The sequence below is a fragment of the Tympanuchus pallidicinctus genome, unplaced genomic scaffold, assembly GCF_026119805.1.
Source record: "Tympanuchus pallidicinctus isolate F22 unplaced genomic scaffold, pur_lepc_1.0 scaffold10, whole genome shotgun sequence".
Taxonomy (NCBI): Eukaryota; Metazoa; Chordata; class Aves; order Galliformes; family Phasianidae; genus Tympanuchus; species Tympanuchus pallidicinctus.
Window position 1 is genome coordinate 6,211,871 of NW_026294619.1, and position 21,395 is coordinate 6,233,265.

At 39.5% G+C, this 21,395-nt stretch overlaps 2 protein-coding genes across 7 annotated transcripts in view; both read left to right on the top strand.

Moving 5' to 3' along the window:
• TBC1D23 (TBC1 domain family member 23) overlaps positions 1-12,314 on the top strand; it is a 28,499-nt gene extending 16,185 nt beyond the window's left edge. The window contains exons 11-19 of one of the 4 annotated variants that reach the window (XM_052664975.1): positions 1,020-1,190; positions 1,414-1,456; positions 2,155-2,264; positions 2,947-3,089; positions 4,238-4,282; positions 6,969-7,060; positions 9,042-9,177; positions 10,522-10,716; positions 11,888-12,314. In XM_052664975.1, coding sequence (XP_052520935.1) covers positions 1,020-1,190; positions 1,414-1,456; positions 2,155-2,264; positions 2,947-3,089; positions 4,238-4,282; positions 6,969-7,060; positions 9,042-9,177; positions 10,522-10,716; positions 11,888-11,969 — 1,017 coding nt within the window. In that variant the 3' untranslated portion in view covers positions 11,970-12,314. The remainder of the gene's footprint in view (positions 1-1,019; positions 1,191-1,413; positions 1,457-2,154; positions 2,265-2,946; positions 3,090-4,237; positions 4,283-6,968; positions 7,061-9,041; positions 9,178-10,521; positions 10,717-11,887) is intronic. The other 3 variants (XM_052664985.1, XM_052664993.1, XM_052665000.1) reach the window with 3 other exon arrangements.
• A 1,857-nt stretch (positions 12,315-14,171) lies between these two features.
• NIT2 (nitrilase family member 2) lies at positions 14,172-21,281 on the top strand. Of its 3 annotated transcripts, none has more exons than XM_052665484.1 (10): positions 14,172-14,282; positions 14,830-14,948; positions 16,868-16,988; positions 17,112-17,200; positions 17,548-17,641; positions 18,000-18,074; positions 18,484-18,562; positions 19,171-19,269; positions 20,199-20,254; positions 20,596-21,281. In XM_052665484.1, the coding sequence occupies exons 1-10, from the start codon at positions 14,255-14,257 to the stop codon at positions 20,682-20,684; spliced, it is 849 nt and encodes a 282-aa protein (XP_052521444.1). In that variant the 5' UTR covers positions 14,172-14,254; the 3' UTR covers positions 20,685-21,281. The 3 variants fall into 3 exon arrangements, with proteins under 3 accessions (XP_052521444.1, XP_052521431.1, XP_052521438.1); XM_052665471.1 differs by lacking the exon at positions 14,172-14,282 and adding an exon at positions 14,504-14,710; XM_052665478.1 differs by lacking the exon at positions 14,172-14,282 and adding an exon at positions 14,504-14,707.
• Positions 21,282-21,395: the final 114 nt, after the last annotated feature.

Consider the following 21,395-nt stretch of genomic DNA (forward strand, 5'->3'; position numbering starts at 1 on the left):
GGTTAGGTTGTGGTTGGACTTGATGATCTCTAAGGTCTTTTCCAACCTGAGCAATTCCATGATTCTATATGCAAAGAAAATACAGTTTGCTTTAGGGAAAGACTGTGGATAAAAACACAGGCAGTTTTAGATAGGTGCTAAATTTTACTGCATGCTCTAAGTAATAAAGCACCAGCACTCGGTTCTAGGAAACCCTAGTTAAAATTCAGGCAAATGTACTGATGGATACCCCATGTGCTTTGTAATTCTTCATTTAATCCAGTGTAAAAGCTAAGTAAGGGTGATGTTTTCCCCTGTAAATCCAGTTACAGATCAACATTTCCTCATTAATTTGATTAATTGCCTTCCTCATAATAGCAGGCAGAAATTTCACATGTATCTAGAATGTCCACGTTTCTCCATCTCTTTTGTGTAGCAGTGCATTGCATTTGCGTGCATAATAGGCCTTCAGGAGACCACAGCCTTAACTTTTTGAAAGTACTAAGAACTCCAGGTATCTCCTTGTATTTCTGATTAGCTTCTTTCCCTAAATCTTGATAGGGCAATGAAAAAAAGCTCTGCAAGGAGACAAGAGGAGAATCTTATTGGCACCTATAAATTCTAGGTATTTTAAAGGCTTCCAAAATGGCAAAGTTAGAAAGTGCTGTACTTGGTCATATAGAAGTAACAGAAATCAGTTTCTCTGACATATTGCCAGCTTACTGCAACATAAAAGTTGCAAAGACTTTTTTTCCATCATTATTTAGTGTCTGTTATTAAAATAAGCTGAGATACTGAAGTTGTATTTATTTCCTGGGGAGTGCAATGAGGGGAAAAAAAGGACCATTCTCCATGTTCTTTAGGAGGAAGGAGGTCTGGGTTGAGCTGTCTGATGTGTCTGTCTGTCTGTCTGTCCAGTAAAGTGCTGATGCTGCATTGTTTGTGCTCAACAAATTACAACCATTTTCAAAGTCTGTATCTTTTCACAAGTTATGTTGCAGTATGTCAGTGTCAAACAGACTTTCTTGTGCATTCCACAGATGCTTCAAAACCCATCAGAGTTTGCACAGTCTGTGAAATCCCTATTAGAAGCACAAAAACAGTCTATTGAGTCTGGCTCTATAGCTGGTGGGGAACATCTCTGCTTCATGGGAAGTGGCAGGGAAGAAGAAGATATGTATATGAACATGGTGCTGGCACACTTCTTACAGGTACAACTAAATTACTGCTGATTTTAATAGTTGAAATAAAGTTTATCTGTTTGTATGATTGATACTAAATGACAGAATGTTTTCCCCTTCAAATATGAGCTGTTTTAACATTATTTAGATTTTGTGGTGATTTTTTTTTAAACAAACCTGCATTTGATTGCCATGCTTGCAAAACTCTATCCAGGGATGTTTTCTTCAGCCAAAAATGTGTTTTCTGTTGCAGAAAAATAAGGAGTATGTAAGCATAGCCAAAGGAGGATTTATGGGTAAGCTTATTAATAACAACTTTTGTATTAATATTGTCTTAAGAAAACAGGGTATCTTAATGTTGTTGATATTTTTATTAGCCTTCAGCTAGAAATCACTTAAATGAATGGCAAATTTGTTTCATTTGCCAGGTTTATTGTTTGTTCAGGTCTGCCTTTAAACATGTATGGATAACTGTTACAGCGTACCTGCATTTCTGATTGGTGCAAAATTAGTGCAGAAAGTAGGGGAAATTTTCTCATCCAAGTGTTCATTCCTTGTGTTTAGTCTCTGCACAATGCAGATCCATGGCAAGATGCTGCTTAATAATTAGTGTGTTTCCTTAAACTCTTAGTTCATCATTTCACAGTTGGTTGCTGGAATCAATCAGTAAGGCTCTACAGCAGTGGGATGTCTATACCATACAAGTACAGAGATATTGCTAGTCAATATGTGCAGCTACCTGTAGGATCAAAGCAGTGACTTATTTTTTGCTACTGCTGTATTTGATTTCTTTGTTTTTAAATAATAACTGTGCTGATGCCTGTTATTACTCAAAAAACAAACAAAAAATAGTTATATTATAGCAGTATCTGTATTTAACTTTACTCATTCAGATGGAGCAAAGAATTGTTTCAGATTAGTCTTGGTTATACAGTATTTTTATCTACAGATTAATGCCACTGTAATTCTGAACATTTTAACGGCCTTTTAACAGCCCTTCAGCAGCACTTAGCAGATATCAACGTGGAAGGACCAGAAAATGGATATGGTCACTGGATTGCTAGCACCTCAGGCTCCAGAAGTAGCATAAACTCCTCTGTCGATGTAAGTGAATATTAAGCTCAAGTGATTCAGTGGTTTCAGAGCCATTGAATGTACTGAACTTTTTCTTCAGGCTCCTCCTTTTTACGTGTGAAGTGCATTACTGCATGTCACAATTGTTCTCAGATGTGTATTTAATTTCAGACTTTATTCAGCTCTAGTTGGAGGTGACCTAAAGATTCTTGTCCTCTGGAAAGGAAGAGCCTACCTATAGAGAGAAACTCTCTAGGAGTTCAACAGAGTATAAGTAGTCATTCTCCAACAGAGTATAAGTAATGGGCAGTGCTCTTCTTGGCTTCTTTTCACTCTGGGAATAACATACTCCAAAGCTGGCTTACAGTTTCATAGGAAAGCTCACAGTTGTCTTTTCTCTACAGCTAATGTGTTAGACCTAGAACTTGGCTTTTGATTTGGATGCAATTTGGCACAGATGGAATTCCTTTTCTATTTTTCATATAGAATGCTGATTAATATGGTTTGTTAGCTTGCTTTTTCAGGTTTTTAGTTCAGACCCACGTTGCTGTTGTCATTTGATAGAATTCAAAAGAGCGTGTAATGCTGTTGTTGATGTTCTGTTGAGTTTAATATCTTGCAGTCTGTTTCGTCTCTTAAAGAAAACAGGACCCCTAATTAAATTGCCTGATTTTTTTAAAACGATTAATCCTGAGAAGAGTTACTTTTACAGGGTGATTCTCCTAATGGTTCAAGTGATGGAAAGGGAGTCAAGTCCTTGGTGAATAAAATGACAGTTGCTTTGAAGACTAAATCTGTGAACGTGAAAGAAAAAGTTATTAGTTTCATTGAAAACACATCCACTCCAGTGGACAGGTGGGTCATTTATATCTCACTACGATTAACAGTGAGGGATGCCACCACTTCAGGTGGCCATTTTGTAAATGTGAAGACAAAAGTTACCTTATAGTTTCAGCCTTTAGATTTCACACTGCCTGCCCCCTCCACTGGTGGAGCTTGTTGTGCTGCCTTAGAAATTGCAAGGCGACTGTGAGTGACCTTTTCTTTTGAATGTTTATCTGAAATTTGTCACTGTGTGATTAGTTTGAATTACTGTCATATATTTTCTATCTTCAGACAAAAAGTTGAGAACAATTTCACTATTTTGGTGAAATACTAACTCTAATGGAATGGGTAATGAAAGAAAGATTCTGGACGTATTTCTGTTGTGTTGGGTTTTTTGGGGGTTGGTTGATTGTAATTTTTTACTACCCCATCCAATCAAGTTGAGGATGAAAATATTTGAAGATAGCAGTTTTCCAATTCTGGTGTAATTTTTAAACCACAAATCAACTCTTGTTCATTTGTTCAACTGCAAGTAGAAATGGGAATGAGAACAGGCAAGCATGTTAAAAGACACTTTCAAAGTATGAAGTCTTCTTTCTAAATACTTACCTTAAACAGATTAAAAAATGGCAGCTCTCATCTGAAGTTTTAATTGAATAGCCTGTTTCAGAATTCTTTCAAATTCAGCCCTTGGAGTTGTATGTGGCAAAGACATGAGTATTGCAGAATCTCACAGAGGTAGTGTTTGCTTGATAGCAGGAATTAAGGCATAGGTCACACCAACAGCAGTTTTTTGGTAGTTGTGCATTTAATTAAATGTACAGATTGTTGCTGGTGCGTTAGAATTATATTTTTTTAACTGTTCACAGCAGGAAGCAAAAACTTCTTAAATCACATTTGTCTTGTAAAGAATTCCAGTAGGACACATATTTCTATAAAAGCCACAGTTAGCATTAAGGAATACGTTGTTAATAACATTTTTACAGGTTTCTTTACCTCGCAGCTAGCTGTCACAAGGAATTGCTTAATTTCTTTACAAACAGTCTCTTTGAGAGAGATGCATTGCCAGTACAGAGCATTTCCATTGCTTCTCCAGGTTTTTTCCCTTGAACCTTTTTTTTTTTTTTTTTTTTTTTTTGTAATTCTTTTGTTCTGTCCTCTGCCCCAATTTGCTATAGAATACCTTTCAATATTCCGTGGCCAGACAGAGCAAGCCTGGAGCGGTAAGCTTGAGAATTCAGCAATCTGACTAAAACCACCCTTGTTGTATTTAGCATGGCATTGCAATATTTGTAAGCATTGGTTACACTGACAAAATTGCTCAGATGTTTTCATGTTAATTCAGTGGGTTTAAATCTATCAAAGCTTTTTACAAGTACTACTCTGGGGACTAGAGGAAGAAAAGAGTGCATTGGAAGTGCTTTCTTCTCTTGGGTTCTGCTCTGTTACTCCATTTTCTTCCTCATGGTGGCTTTCTGCAGAACAATTTTTTTTCTGTTTATTTCTAGTTATTCTATTTTATAAATGACATGTACTAGTGAGACACCAGGAACAGGTACTGATGTTACTGAAGGAGTTGTGGCCTCAGAGAGACTGCAGCTACAGAAACAATTTGCTTCAAATTATTCATGAAGTATCAGAACTTCAGAGGATAGACTTACTCTGTAAGGAGCCATTCTGAAATTTTGTCTTAAATTTGGAATTTGTGTGCTTCTTACATCTCAGCATGCACTGACAGAACTGATAGAACCAGAAGTACTCATTACTGGGAAAGGAAAAATGCTGAGGTAATAAGTAAACGTGCCTTAAACTTTCCCTCATCTTATTCACATAACTACTGCATCTCACACAGACGTGGAGTGCCCTCACATTTGCCAGATATATTACCTCATCATTATTTCACAAACCACAAATGTGGCTTTGTGGTGAATGGAGGATTTCCACAGCTGTACACGCTTCCACAACTCGTGCATAATCACTTAGGAACTTTGCTTATACTTTAGGAACATTGTGTTACAGCTTTTTGCCCTCATGGACTGAAAAGTACTAAGATTGGTGCCAAAGGGATTAATGGAGAATTAAAATGCTTTCTGAATTCTCAACAATTTTGGTCCACTTCTTTCCAAGTAGATTGCACGTACTTGAAAATAATTTTTGCCTGTGGGCAAAACCAATAATAATGCTAACCAGTATCCTTTTACAAAAATAATTAAAGAAGTGCAGCTGTCCCAGTAGCACTTTACATATTCTGTTAATTTTAGAAATCCTAAATATTGTGGAAATTTTTACACTCGTTTTGTTGATCAGTTTTTAGGATGCTTTAAAATGCTCTTTCATTTCTCATCTTGACTAACGTTGCTCTTTACCAATAAGACCTTCTCTTAAATCTTCCCTGTGTAATCCAAGTCAACATGACTTAAATGTGTTTCTTCTCACTCAATTGGTTATGTATTCCTAAAACAAGTCCATATTTACCAAAATGTATGTAAAGAAACACTGCCCTCTTGAATTGTCAGTGTCATTGATGCTTATTGTCTTAAGCACTAATTAGCATGTTTCTGTATGTTTATTTTTTGTTGTTGTTGTTGTTTTTTGTAGAATGCATTTTTTCCTATTAAACATTTCCTTGTTTTGTCTACACTGCTAAGTTTTAGTCACAGAAAACACAGATTGCTTTTTTAAACTTTCAAATTTGCTTTCAAATATATATAAATACAGAGTGTCAAATGCACTAGCATTTGTTTCTGTATTACTGGAGAGGTGGCCTCCATGACTTGGTTCTACAGTAGCTTGTAAACAAGTGTGTGAACATACTCAGAACAGGAACCAGGTGTTATAGTTGATAGGAAATGTAGATATTGTGGAGAAAAAGTTACAGAAATTACAAAGGGAGAAATGGACAGGTGTGTTTTGGGGTGATGGTTTTTGTTTTGAACTGTTACACGTTGCCTGGTATAAAGGCAAAAATCATGAATTTTTGGGCATTGTTGTTTTGGTATCGTTTTTGTTTGTTCTTCGGCAGTTGCACATTTGGAGGCTTTCTGAACACCTTAGGTTTTCTCCTATTTGTTTCAAGTATTTCTCTGCAGTTAATCTCCAGAACCTTCAACACGGCACCTGTGACTGTCTTCACATTACTCTGAGCTGGAGCTTTAAGCTGCCTCAGTTGGTAACTGAAGACACCTTAAACATTAAGACTCGGTTATGTTTGCTTGTGTCATTTAACATCATCTGTAGAAGCAGATTTAAATGTGATTTTGAAGTCAGTATCTGTGCAGAAATCCCAGTGATGCTGAGGTTAGCAGTAGGCATTGCTTGACTAGAGATTATAGGACTGGACTCATTGAGGAAGCAATCCTGACAGGAACTCAGAGTTCACACTACAGTGAATGCTTTACAATACTCCCCCTTTGAAATGGTTAAGCTATTTCATCTTTCTGAAGAGTGACCTATTTACTAGAAAAATGAACTTCTAGACTTGCTAATTAATAGTCTTCATCTTTTCCTCCATCCCAATTTGGCACTTTCTTTCATAAACCTATCCTTGATGTTCAGAAACACTTCAGATTGAACTCAAGAGTTCCATGCTTGAAACTTCATAGCATGTGTTCAGTTTTCCAGTCTCTTAATGTATTTTGTCACTTGAGAAGGTGATCAGAAGTTCCTTCTAAGCGTTTCTTTTACTTTGTTACAGTATTGAGCCTTGCCAAATAACTGTGAAATACAGGCTTTCACTAACCAGAATGCTTGATGGGTTGACTTTCCTTGTAGGCTTTGTGGAAACTTCTCTTTTTCAATTGCACGTTGTATTTACATTTTGCTAGTATGTTTTGATAGGATTCATACCATCAGTTTGAAGTTGTCTTCTTCCCATCCATCCAATGTCCCTTCCTCCCTTTTCATTGCCAGCAGACATGTCAGCAGCAGTGACAGAGTAGGAAAACCTTACCGTGGTGTGAAACCAGTATTCAGCATCGGAGATGAAGAAGAATATGACACTGGTAAAGCAGACAATTTTCCTCTTGCTTACATAAACATGCTTAGACATTAAGTGTCCATAAGTCAGAAGTGCATGTTGTACATCTTTGTCTTACAGTATGACATTTTTCCAAGTATTATCATTGATCATGGTTGTTAATGGTGGTTTCATCTTTTTATCCACTTGAAAAATTATAGGCAAAAGTGGAACACACATCACAAGTAGCCATTCTGTGCCCAAACAAATAGCTAGACTAGGAATTGTTGACTTGAAAATGAAATAATTTAGGAAGATAAAGAAAAGAGATTTATAATCCCTGGAGTTGTTTAAATGATCACTTGTTTTCTTGTATAAGAATTGGGAAGGAGCAAAATGAAGCGAGCTTTAACAATAACAAGATACTTCTTCAAATCCCATATAGCTAAGTTTAAGTTTGTGCCATTCTTTATCACAAAATATTATGGATGCTCAGAGCCTATACGGTTTCAGAAAACCAGGTCCTAGAAGATTAATTGCCTGGGACATACCTACTGTAATGTCTTTTAGCTAATTTCTACTTACATTTGCTCTTAAAAGCACTGTTGGACTTGAGTAAGAAGAATCACTGCAGTGATCTGAATAAGACAAGCCGACACATGCAGAGAAATGTGTTATTTTTATTACAGAAGAGTGCAAAAAGTGAAGCTAATCTCTTTTTTGTGAAGTTTTAGTATGGTTTAGGCATTTTTGTTTGGTTGGGTTGTTTTAGTAGTTAAATAACTGCAATCAGCTAAAATTGCAACTTGGTCAAAGAGGCCCTGATTGAGCCTAGGGGTTGGACCAGATGACCTCCAAGCAGATGTTTGTCCTGACCTCAGCCTTTATGTGATTCTATGGAATGAGGGCGGATTTTGTCTCATTCCTTCCAATTTCACAGTTATTTTTCCATGAGAACCTTTTCAAGTGTGTGTTTATAATTCTGAAAGAAATAATATAATTAAGTGTAGAAAATTGGCACTTTAAAAAGGGACACTTTAATAAGTTGTCCTTGGAAGTTAATTCTGGGGGTATCTTCTATGTACATCTTCTAATACACTTCAGTGCTTCAGATAAGTAGATTGATTTAATTCTTCTAATATAGCACCAAAAGTGCTGTTTAAATGTAATCATCATATTAAGACATAAAAGCAGTACTTTACAACTTGTAGAAAATGTTAGGCTGATTTGGCTGTTGTCCAGCCAGTGGTAGAACAGTAGGTTTATGATAGGTTAAATGCAAGCAATTAATAGGAGAGGAACAGAATAAAACTGAGGTCATTCTGTCTCTGTATAAACCTATTGTTCTCCTACACACTGCATATTGTGCATCTTGATCCTCTATCAGAAATAATGTGCTTGAACAGAAGGTTCAGAGAGAGGTAGCAAATGTGAGGATAAGTGTGAAATGGCTTTCACACTCAGGCATAATTGAATATATTAGAACTTTTGTCCTGTAAAATACTCAGCTTAGGGAAAGAAAAGTGGCCTATAAAATAAGCTAGATCTAGGAAGGGATCTACAGATCTTTTCAGATTGTTTTTTTCCATGCAAGAAACAAGGAGCCATCAAGTAAAGTACACAGTCTGAAAACAAATAAGAGGAGGCCTTCTTGGAATTATGCCATATTTTCAGTACTCTTACTGAAAGATACTGGTTTTATAGATGAAAAAGTTTACATAAATTCATGGGGAGTCTGGACAAACCCATGTAGAAGAGATCTATCACACTTTACTGAAAGAGCAAAAAAAAAGCAGTTTAAGAAATCACAGGAGCTGAAAAGAGCTGTCTGCTGAGAGAGAATTAATAGAGACGTATCAAATATGCATGCTGCTTTTTTCCCTCAGAGGAATTGTATATGGATGCTTAGGGGCTGGGTGGACCCTGGTTTAAAATAGCATAGTTTCTATTGTTTTGAGTGAATTGAAAAGTTGTCTGACATGTAATAATCTTTTGTCCTTATAAACCACCGTCTTTTCTTCAAATAGATGAAATTGACAGCTCTTCAATGTCTGATGATGATCGAAAAGAGGTTGTCAACATCCAAACATGGATAAATAAACCTGATGTGAAGTATAACTTCCCCTGTAATGAAGTAAAAGAAAATGGACATATGTTTCCCAGGTAGTGGAATTAGTCCTAAACTTAATGAACATGTCTGTCTCAATACACTTCTAAAAATATGCTCAAGCAGTTAAGCTGTTCTTAATACTATATCAGAAAATGAAGATGTGAAGCAACATAAGAACAAAATATTACCACTATATTTCCATTCTTGTGTTTTCAGTGTTAATTATGTACAAAACATAGTATGAAGGTTTACTTTGTAAAACAAGAAAGGAAGAAAAATGTGCTTAGTATACATAGGCTTGCTTTCAAAACCAGGTAGACCTGAGTATCAGTTTTTTCATTCAGTTTTTTCTTATCTAGCTCTCTGCCTTGTACTGTTTGCTCATCTTGCCCCTAAGATTCAGTGACCTTGTTTAACCTGCAAGAGCAGAAAATGATGCTTTAGGGAGATTTAGGTTAGATGTTAGGCAGAAATTCCTTACTCAGAGAGTGGTGAGGCCCTGGCACAGCTGCCCAGAGAAGCTGTGGTGCCCCATTCCTGGAGGTGTTCAAGGCCAGGTTGGATGAGATCCTGGGCAGCCTGAGCTGGTGGTTGGCAGCCCTGCACAAGGCAGGGGGTTGGAACTGGGTGGACTTTAAGGTCTCTTCCAACCCAAGCCATTCTGGAATTCTATGCTTACTGCATTTTAGCTTCCCTAAAGAGTACAAATCCTACTGAATGTGGATAACAGAAAATTACGATGATCGTTCTCTTTCATCACGTCTGTTAATGTCTTTTGTTAACATAAACCAAATGGAAGCATAAGATTATATGCCATATGAAACGTGGAGTGATCTGTCACTCAGCTTGCACATGGTCACACACATGCATTGCTTCTGGGAAGAAGCCAAAAGTGGGTCTTGAACTGAGTGGGCAAGTGAGCAGTTCCACATTAGTGCTTGCATAGCGACAGTCAGTCATGGCGTAGGTCTGATGCTTCACATGTAGAGTTGCAACTCTGTAGATGAAGAGATGGCATTGGAGTATGACTGAAGGATGGAAGACAAAAGCTGGAGACATTTTCCCCACACTGCATGACCTGACTTGTTCCAGGTGGTTTTTGATACTGATAGCACTCATAACGTTTGTGATGAGGTGATGATGCAAACTGCTCAATCTGATTATCTATGTTACGAGGCTGCCATGCTTGTTTTTAAAAATGGTTATGATGCAGTACTCTGGGAAAATTGGAAGTATTTTGTAGACATACCTAATTGACAGAAGTACCAAATCGTTCCTTAGATTTGCAAACCGTTCTACCTAGTTCTCTGTGTAACTTGTTTGTAAAATTTAGCTTTGTAAGTAGCTGATTTTTAGTGAAACAAAAAATATGATTGCTTTCTTTCTTTCCTTTCAAGTCACCTCCTAGTAACGGCAACCCACATGTATTGTTTGAGGGAGATTCCATCGCGGAAGGGGCTGGCTTACATACAGTCTCGACAGGCACTCAACTCTGTAGTCAAAATCACATCCAAGAAGAAGCACCCAGAACTGATCACCTTTAAATATGGAAATAGCAATACTTCAGGCATAGAAATTTTGGCAGTTGAAAGGTAAGCCCTCTTAGTAGCTACCGGTATTAGTAGCAATGATACATAGGATGCTGTCAGCTGGAAATCAGATGTGTGCTGTAATTCCCAAAACCGAGTTAAAAAGTAATAGATTTTGTTTAGGAGCAGATATTCAGATATGAGCTAGAAAGAATATCTGCCAGTAGAGTGAAAAAGTAAGGAGAACAAGCTGGGGGAACTCCAGGATCCCCAGTGACTGTTGCAGAGGGTGAGATGAATATGAGAGTTTTCTTGCTGTAATGCCTTAGTTGTCCTTCATTTCATGTATCTGCTCCCTGAAGTACAGCTTTCTGAAGGGTGGGATTTAAAGGAGAGGTCCTCCTTCTGTGCTATGCTTTTTGAGACATTCCGTTTTTCCTGTATCTTGTATAAGGGTCTGATCTCAAACTCCGAACTCCTAAAAACCTAAGTTTTGAAAATTAAACACTGCCATGATTAGCACTGAAATATTTAATCCTGGAGAAGATGCCAGGGAGATGTTGGTTTGTTTGCTTTCATCAGCAAAGCCTCCTGTTTCTTGACACTGCTTTAACAAAGCTGCTGATATCAGTTGGTCATTTCCTCATCCTTTTCCTTGCTGCAAATGGTGTGCAGCAAGCGCTCTGTTTTCAGAATAAGTGGGAGATGACTTTCCTGCTTCACCAGGAAAGTTTGTCTGTACCTGCTGGCTGCTTAGGGTAAAATGAGTTTGGTATTACGTCCAACACAGGTAAGTTAAACATATTGCAGAAAGCTGTGCTGCTTGTTGAATTACTTCCTCACCAGCTTACTGACTGGACCAAATACAAAAGAGAAGATGGCAACTTAAATTACCTGGAGATATCCATAGGAATAAAAAACAAGAAAACCAAGGACTGACATACATGTGTCAGACACTGGTACCTGTAGCAATCAATCTATGCCATTGTTAATTAATAAAGAATTTTTTCTTTCTAGAATGGTTTGTGAAATACTGAACAGATAAAATTTCACATGCAGAAAATGTTTTGTGAAAAATAAATGTTAGTTCCTCAGTAGGTCTTCATTTTAATAGCGTCCCCTTCTTTTTGCCCTTAATCTGTGCAAGAAAGAAAAATGAAAGAAAGAAAGAATTTCAGTTGATGCTTGAAAGTTTTCTAGTGAATTAATGATGGCTTTTTTTTTTTTTTTTAAGGTATCTGATTCCAAATGCAGGTGATGCAACCAAAGCCATAAAACAACAGATCATGAAAGTATTGGATGCCTTGGAGAGTTAATAACTAAAGACGTTGTAGAAAAGAGTTTATAAAGAAGAAGTAACAAAGATACTGTATGTGGACATGAGCTGATGGTTTCCCAATCAAATACTAACTTTGTGTTTTTTCAGTTTACTGACGGGAGTGCCTGGATAGCAGGCTTAAGATAGGGTAAATTATTACCAATTTCTGAACAAGATTTTTAATTTCTTTTATTTTGTAGAAGTACGTATTATAAAGGTCAGTTTGTTTCACTGCGATGCACCTTTAATAGGAGTGATGTGCACATTTTAAGAGGGCGTGCTGCTAGGTTCATACAAGTATGTTAAAAGAACGAAGCAAAGTGGAGAAGCAGTAGAAGACAGGATGGCTGATATTTGAAATGGCTGATATTTGAAATGACTGATATTTGAAAGCAAAATATCTCCATAGCCTACAGTCTATAAATTTGATTTTTGCCCATTGGGTAATAAATTGAACTATTAAAAACTTAGCTTTGTAAGCAGAGCAGATAAAATCTTAGGAATAGTGCTTCCTTTCAGTTAGAAATGGGCAAGTGCAGATGAAGGGGAAGAAATGCCAATAATTTGGAAAATTAACATTTTAGCAGTCCTACGAAATTAAATTTACATTAAATAATTGGAATGGAACATAAGGGTATCTTTAAATACCAAAACGAACCATGCGCAATAAACCTTTCCTACAGGGTTGTGATTTCATTAATTATGCTAAATTTTACATTTGATAGGTTGAAATTGCTTCTCGTGGGAGGGTGAGTGCACGCATTGAAATGTGTATGGCAGTGGAAAACCAGCAATCTGGCTCCTGTCAAGTAAAATGTCTAAAATATGAGTTAGGCTTTTAAAAGCCTTCAGTTCAGCACAGAATTGAGTTTATGTTGACTAAAGGAGTGTTGAAGATTGAAGGTGTGGCTAGAAAATTAATGCATACAAATAAAGTGAAGAGATTTCCTGTGCTGTGGCTTGCACTTGCAATAAATGCTTGCAATAAATGCCACCTTCATTGGTTCAACATTTATTTATACTCCTTTAATAACTGTAAGCTAGTGAATGTTTGAGAGAAGGCAGCTGTGTAATAGTGCATTTCTGGCTTTCTGTGTGGTACAGGAATGGATCCCTTCTAGGAAGCCCAGTACAGGAATGTCCTTGTGGCTGAGGCAAAGTACCTTTGTAGACAACTTTGTGGAAATTACCAAAAATTGTGAAGTCAAAAAGTTAGGGGTTAGTTTTGCTGTGTGAAGTTTTCTGGTTGAGTCAAAACCTGTGAACTGGTACATCGTCGGGAGAAAAAATAAACTGACCTTTATAAAAGCCAGTTATTCTAAGTTATTTTACTAGGAATCAAGCTAGGGCACCTTAATTCTGGAACTAATTCCTTTTTTTTTTTTCCTTACTATCTGAGTAAACACCATTAGAACTTGAACGGTTAAAGATATTTGCATGAAATTGCACCTGGGCCAACTCTCGTGTATTTATAGTTTTGCCCAGCAGCTGTTGTATTACGTTTTCTTCTTCCTCCTCCCTTCTGAAAATATCCTGAAGAGTCTCCGACTCCGTGCCTACTTCAGCAATGAGATTTTTTTCATGTAAAGATGTTTGTGTTACTGTTTATAAACGACGGATGTAAATAAACCAGTACAATTTGAACATAACTTCTGTCAGCACAGCGTGGGATTCATTGAATCAGTTAACAGGTTTTCTTAGAGGCATGCTGTAAATGGGAGCTATGAGTGGAAGTCAGCCTGTCGTTTGCAGAAGAGGTGGTTGATTGTGGATCACGGGGAGCTGCTGTCAGTAGCATGTTAATGTAAGTATGCTGGAATTTTGACTGATTGGATTAAATACTTTTGGGTGAACTGTGGTCAGCTTTCCCACAAGGTCGAGATAACAAATGACCAGATCACAGAGGAGGTATCTGTAAATTCCACTCATCTCAGCATCACACGCTAATATTGCACTGACAAAATGTTGAGAACATACAGCACGTTTCTTAGCCATGAGAGTGCGAACAGGAGAAATAAAACAGAAAACAGAATTAGGGGAGAATTAGGAATTATGTCATGTGCAGGTGAACTATACAGCGATATCTTGAAGAATCTGATTACTTGTAATGAGCTGCACTGCTGAGAGAGAGGAGCGGAGCGGAGCGGAGCCCTTCCGCTTGCTCACTTGTCTACTCGTGCGCTGCTGCTCCGCCCTGAGCCGTAGGCACACTCTGGGACTACATTTCCCAGCAGCCCTTGCGCTGCTCTGGGCGCATGCGCCCGGCCGGGGCGGAGCGCGGAGATGCAGGCGGCGCGCGGAGCCATGGCCAGTGAGTGGCGGCGCCGGCGCGGCGGGTCGATTGGAAGGGCGCTTCCTGGCCACGCGGCGCTGCTCGGGCGGGCCGGGGCGCTGCGGGTGTGACCCACTAATGGCTGCTGTAAAGGGCGGCTCGGCAAGGCTGGCACCGGCTCCGTCACGGAGATGAGCGCAGAGCTGCCGCGGGCCTGCAGCGCTTTGTTCCCGGTTGGCTACACCTGGCCGCGGGTGCTGTCCTACAACCTGCCCTACCACCTGCTGCTGGAAATGGAATGCTACACGCATTCAAGGCCAGGCTGGATGTGGCTCTGGGCGGCCCGGTCTGGTGCTTGGCGACCCTGCATGTAGTAGGGAGGTTGAAACCAGGTGATCGTTGCGGTCCTCCCTGCACTAGGAGGCCATTTCCAGAATCATGCAGCCACTGCAGAGCCATTGGAAGTGGTTTGTGCTACGTCCACGTGCGGGCAGATTTATTCCGCTACACACTCATTCATGAATTAAAGTTATGAAGTTTTACCTGGGGGAATTCTGCTGGGTAATTTCTTCTTTTCTGCCAATAGATTTCCGCCTGGCACTGATTCAGCTTCATGTATCTGCTGTTAAGTCAGATAACCTTCAGCGAGCCTGTGGGCTGATAAGGGAAGCATCAGCCAAAGGAGCAAAAGTTGTGGCTCTGCCCGTGAGTAAAGATCATCATTTACATAATTAAATAAGTGTTTTTAACACAATTTTGCATTGTGATTCAAAATGCCTGTATCTCACACTCTTGGCAAACCTCTGTTTACTGTTAACCATGCATTATCTATTCCTGTTTCTCACTGGATATACTTGGATAATTTAACTGAGACTGGGAGGTTTAGGTTAGATATCAGGAGGAAGTTTTTCACACAGAGGTGGTGACGCACTGAACAGGTTGCCCAAGGAGGCTGTGGATGCCCCATCCCTGGAGGCATTCAAGGCCAGGCTGGATGTGGCTCTGGGCAGCCTGGGCTGCTGGTTGGCGACCCTGCACACAGCAGGGAGGTTGAAGCCAGATGGTCATTGTGGTCCTTTTCATCCCAGGCCATTCTGGATGCTGTAGGAGGCTACAGAAGGGAAAACATTCTTGTGTGGAAACTCAATGACAGCATTTTTGATCGCTTTTGATTTCCTTTTTGAACTTCATATCTGTTTCTCTGTATCAGTGAGGTGATCTTCCCAGCATACCTGGAGGTACACAGTACTGTGCCCTGCAGCATCTGACTTAGGAGGGCAAAGTTCTTTTCTGGGTGAACTTTTGGTCTGAATGCTTTACACAAAGAATGTTTCTCCCTCCCGCTCTCACAGGCAAAACATTAAGCAACCTCCCCTTCTTTTTTGTGCTAACACAGCTCTTTTATTGCAAAAATGACCTTTGATTGCTCTGTCTGGGCCTCCTAGTTATCTATTATTTGCTACTTTTGTCGTGTGTACAAACAAATAGTAATTTCTGTTCATAGAGTAAAACCTCTCAAACAAAAGCACTTTCTGTTTGGGAAGGTAAACTTTGTACTAACGCCAAGAGGTGAAATATTCTCACCTCCACCTTGTTTTTGAAGTCACACTACATATAGAAGTAATATGCACCAAGCATACAGCCTACAGCTTTTCACAATTTATTGACCATTTCTTTTGTGGTGTTGGTCTTCATGTGTTTTTGATTTCTGAACCTAGAAAAATGTGGAAGAAAAATGCTTTGTAACACTTATGGATAAAGGAATAATAACAGCAGAATCCATTTTAATCTGGAATGCGATTGAAAGCCATTCAAAGGTCTGTCCCTGCATTCTTCCCAATCTGGAGAGCAGGGGAAGAGATGATTTGTGCAATCTGCAGTTCTGTTCTAGCACAGCCCCATGAGCTGCTGCAGCTCATGCAGATCTTCACCTGTTCTCCTGAGTCTGTGGTTTCAGTCACTCGCACTGCCTTGCAAAAGCAGCAAGATGAAGGTGGGGGCAGCTGGCAGTGCTTTCATTTCCTTGAAGTGCTGTCCAGATTTCAAAAGCCCAGGGAGCAGATCTGACAGTCTGCAGAGACTTGCTTCCCTCCTTGGACCTGCAAATTGTGTGCTATGGATTGGCCAGCTCTGCTGGCCCAGTGTCATATATATGCAGCCAAGGCAATTTCCATCTAATTTTGGTTCAATTCTATCGCCCCTGCTATTAGATAATCCCATCTGTGGCCTTCAGCTGTAACTCCCTTAGAAGGAGACAGAGGTTGCAGAGGGAGGTGTGTCTCGCATCCTCCTGGAGCTGGGAAACATAAGGCCAAGTGAAAGTGACTGCTGTGGGCCTCTCGAGTACCACACAGAGCACTGTTAATATTAGCATCTAAAGATTACATGCCTCAGTCTGAGGGACAACAAATTTTAAATGGATGAGATTCCTCCAGGACAAAAGGTACAGTTCAGCTGTGGGGAAATGGTGTCTTAAGGGATTGCCCTTAGCAAAAAAAAAAAAAAAAAAAAAGCAATCTTTAAAAGTGCTACATGACTTTTAAAAATGAAGAAAATGTGCTGTGATGATCAGCAAAAGAATTCCAGGGTTTTGAGATTTGAACTTAATTCTTCTATCATTCTAGGAATGCTTTAATTCTCCGTATGGAACCCAAAACTTCAAGGAATATGCAGAGAAGATCCCTGGAGAATCGACACAGAAGCTCTCAGAAGTTGCAAAGGAGTGCAGCATCTATCTTGTTGGAGGTAGTTTATGCCTAGTGACTCCTTCTATTGAGGGCTGAATGGGCAATGTCTACTGGTGCAACTGAATCAAAACTCTGTAGAATACAATGGGGTGGGTAAACCTTTGTTCTCTACTTTCTAAAGGATCCATTCCAGAAGAGGATGATGGAAAGCTGTATAATACTTGTGCTGTCTTTGGTCCTGATGGTGCTATAGTGGCAAAGCACAGAAAGGTAAGATGGTAGAGAATCGTTGTTATGTTTCTCATCCAGGTGGCCAGTATTTGCAGTGTTGAGAAAAATGACATTTGATAAGCAGAACACTGAAGTTACAGGTTTTGTGTGCTCAGCTGTTTTTTTGTTGCTGTTTCCCCAAATAACTTCAGACATGTATGTTTCTGTAAAGAAGAAAACTGCTTTAAATCGTCTTTAGAAGCTCTTGTAACCTTCAGCAATATTTAGTTGGGATCTTGCTAAAAGAATAATCCAGATTACAGTGACTAGCATACGTGTCACATAGGAAAAGGCTCCAACACCAAGTGGATAAATTGTTATTGTTATTAATAATATTGTAATTACAGATTCATTTGTTTGACATTAATGTTCCTGGGAAGATACAGTTCAAGGAGTCTGAAACACTGAGTCCAGGGGATAGTTTCTCCATGTTTGATACTCGTGAGTAGAAGACAAGCCTTCGGCACATTGTTTCATGTGAGGATGGTATTGTAATGAAGGCCATCAACTGTAAATCCTATCCCAACATCCTTGAATCAACTACATCAGATCCAAACAAGCCTGCTACCCCCATATCCCATCTTCAGAAATCAACACGGACCCTTAGCTTAGATCTCCTAAGAGTCTTGACTCGCACTGACTCTCTCCTCTAAGAAAGCATGCCACTGTAGCTTTGGTCCATGGAGCACAAGGAGTGCTTTCTTTACCACTGAAAAGCTTGCAGCTAATCAGAGACAAATACCTCCTTTCTGTGCATGTGACAGTAATACAGCTGTTATTTCTGGTGTTTTGAGAACAGCGTACTGTAAAGTGGGCCTGGGCATCTGCTATGACATCAGATTTGCTGAGCTGGCTCAAATCTACGGACAGAAAGGTAAGGCTGGGTCATGCTTAGCCCTAAGGCCTGAACTAAAGGGGCTGCATGTAATGTAACAAGAATTCCCTGTGTTCCTTGTCCATTAACACAAGCTGCAGCTTATGGACAGGATTTTGCTATTGAAATGAATATCTACTCTCCTTGAGTAAAGTAACAGTCATTTTCTGCTACATGGAGATGTATGTGGCCCCACACAATTGCAATGTATTGTGGCACTTTGTTGGTGTAATCATCTGTGTGATGCACCGATGGGCTCTGTTTGTTTCCTGGCAAAAGTCAGGGGAAAAAACAAAACAAACAAACAAACAAACCAACAAAGCTGAGCTCAAGCTTCTATGTGCAGTCACCGTAGGTTAAACCCTCTTCTCCTTAATGATGGCTGGGTTCTACTTTTGTTTTAACAAAGGTTGCCAGCTGCTGATATATCCAGGGGCTTTTAATATGACAACGGGACCAGCTCATTGGGAACTGCTACAAAGGGGCCGGTAAGAACAAAGTAACTGAGCAGGGAGTTTGGGTGTGAAACAAACTGTTTCTGTTGCAGGAGCCCTGTGCTGTCAGAACTTCACAGCTCCTCAGGTCTTTCATGGGACAAAATGACTGTGCTGGGAGGGAGAGAAGCAGAAACTGCTTATCCTTCACTCCTTCCCACTGCAGCTGTGCCCTCACAAAGACCTTTTCCCCATGGCTTTGCAAGCACTGTTCACAAAGAAATTTCTACACAGAATGGCCAACAGACAGGAACAATGATGTCAGAACTGCTTTAAATGCAGACAGAAATACATCCTGAGTCTCCCAAATAGGCAGTATTAATCACCTGGTCTGCCTCCATCAGTTGTGCTGCATGCTAAACTAACATGTAATTCTTTCTGTCCACTAACTCTGGGGCAGGCAGCAAAGACTCCTTCCACTTCTGCCTCTAAACTTTGTGTCCTTTATGATTTTGAAAAGCCTACAGGAGGCTGGACAGCCCATCCTTCTGCAGGAATTCTGACTCCTCTGCTTGGTTAATTGGTGGCATAGATAAAAGGAGGGGAGGGGAAAAGACTACTCATTTTCTTCCCTCCTTTCCCCTGTCTTTTTGTGAACACAGAGCTGTGGATAATCAAGTCTACGTAGCTACTGTATCTCCTGCTAGAGATGAAAAAGCATCCTACATTGCCTGGGGACACAGCACCGTAGTAAATCCATGGTGAGTTCAGGAAAAAAAACCAACAAAATTATTGAATGTTTTATTTGAGTCTCACTTCAGTCCCACATTTCCAATTACTCTTAAAAAGAAAAAAATCATCCTTTTCTTTTTGTTTTTCAGCCAACCAGCTTTAAACTAAAACTGGTTTAACAGCACACATTCCAGTAGGAAGCACAATAGCCAGTTTAGCAGTATTAAGCACGAATTAAGCTGCTGCCCTTTTCAACTTGCTGTATGTACTATGTGTGGGGGTAATTGTGTAGAACAAAGCCATCTTAACTTTATATAAAAGCATTTAATTTGCTCAAAGAACATCAGTTTGACCTAAGAAAGAACAAGGATGTCTTCAACTAGATGAGACCTCACTTCACTTAAGCAGCAATTACTCTTCCCCTCGCACATGGGTAATTGGGTAAACAAAGTTTTCTGACAGTTACCTTTCTTCCAAATAAATCATTCCACTGATATTACTCTTCTAGATAATTGCAAAGAAAGTTTATGTTGAATGCAACAGCACCTAATGGGGCACATAAGCGTGTAAATGTATGCTCCTATTAAAAGCTGATGGGATCTAAAAGGAGAAAGTGCCAATCTTTGCTGTCGATGGCTCTTCCTGGTGAAATTGCTTCCTTCCCCTTGAGGTATATTCCACATTCACATACTAGTTCTCATAAGTGCTCTTATTTTTGATCTTTGGAAATGTGCTTATATTAAGTATGTCTATATGCCACACTTGAAATGCGCCACATGTAAAGCATAGAAGCTATTTCTATCACACAGTTAAGAATTATGATGCTGTTTTTAGGACAGCCCTGTGTCTACAGCTGTGGACATCAAGGGTAGGAACTCCCTTTTATACAAACAGCAGCAGCTGATCTGATGCCTTGAGATTGTGTTAATGCTGTGAACAAATGTGCTTCGTGTTGCAGGGGTGAAGTCATAGCCAAAGCTGGGGCTGAGGAAACAGTTATCTACTCAGATATCGGTAAGCAAAGCTTTTTGTCCTGCATAAGACTAAAGACACAGGTTGTTGGTTTGGTTTTTTTTCTGTCTGGCCTTATTCACCCAGTTCCAGCTGAAGCAGGGTTGCCATCCCTTCTCAAACTTTACTAGAGGAAAGAACAAGCAGCAGCAGGACTGGACTATTCCTGCTTCTTTACCTATGAGGAAGCTACCACCTTAGGAAAGAACAAAGCTGAGGCTTCTTTCCTGGTTGCCCAGTTGCTGTGCCCTACACTCAATCACCATGAAAGCAGCACTCTTCCTGCCTTGCATCAGCAAGTCCTTTTTGACCACTGTTCTAATAGCTCTTTCTTTCTCCTTCAGATTTGAAGAAACTTGCAGACATCCGTCAACAAATTCCCATTTTAAGCCAGAAGCGTCATGATCTCTACGGCATAGAGATGAAAAAGTGAAGCTGGGTGAACAGGAAAGGATCTAGTAGCACAGTAGCTGCTGCTTCCATCTTCAGGATTCCCTTACTGGTTGCTCCACAGGCTACCGTGATAATTGATTAGGGGCAAAATGACTTACTGGTATAATTCTAAAATTGACTGAAGTACAACTTTAATTTACAGTATTAAACAGCTAGGATGAAGCTGGAGGTGAAATCAACTAAGTAGCAGTTAATCTTTTTAGTCATTACTGCATTTAGATACTTTTGTTTGTTTTGCTCTTAAGTTTCTGAGGTTTTGTTTTAGGATGTAGAGAGGTGGGAATTATGTTCTCTCTGGAAATCCTCTGAAGTCAGCTTTAGTATTATGAACTTTCCTCTGAATTATCAGGGGCTCTACAGGTATGACTTCCACATCAGTACCTAAATGACTCTGAGTTTCTTAAACTCCCAACTTCAAACCAGGCAAGCTTAAAGTTTAATACACTAAGCAAAATAGGCCAAATTCCACTCGGAACTACTTAAAGACAACGTGATTAGCAGTCAAACAGAATCGTTACTATGCAAGAATCTGTTAACAGATCCTGGCTGGAAAATCTGTATTAAATCCTTAATACAATTCCTGCTTATTGCTGAAGTGATGTTACTGTTCTGTCAAAGAAGCTCACTTGTCACCACACCCTTGCTCTATCACTGCTTCCTGAGTGTAATGTCTGAATTGGTTTTAGTTTCG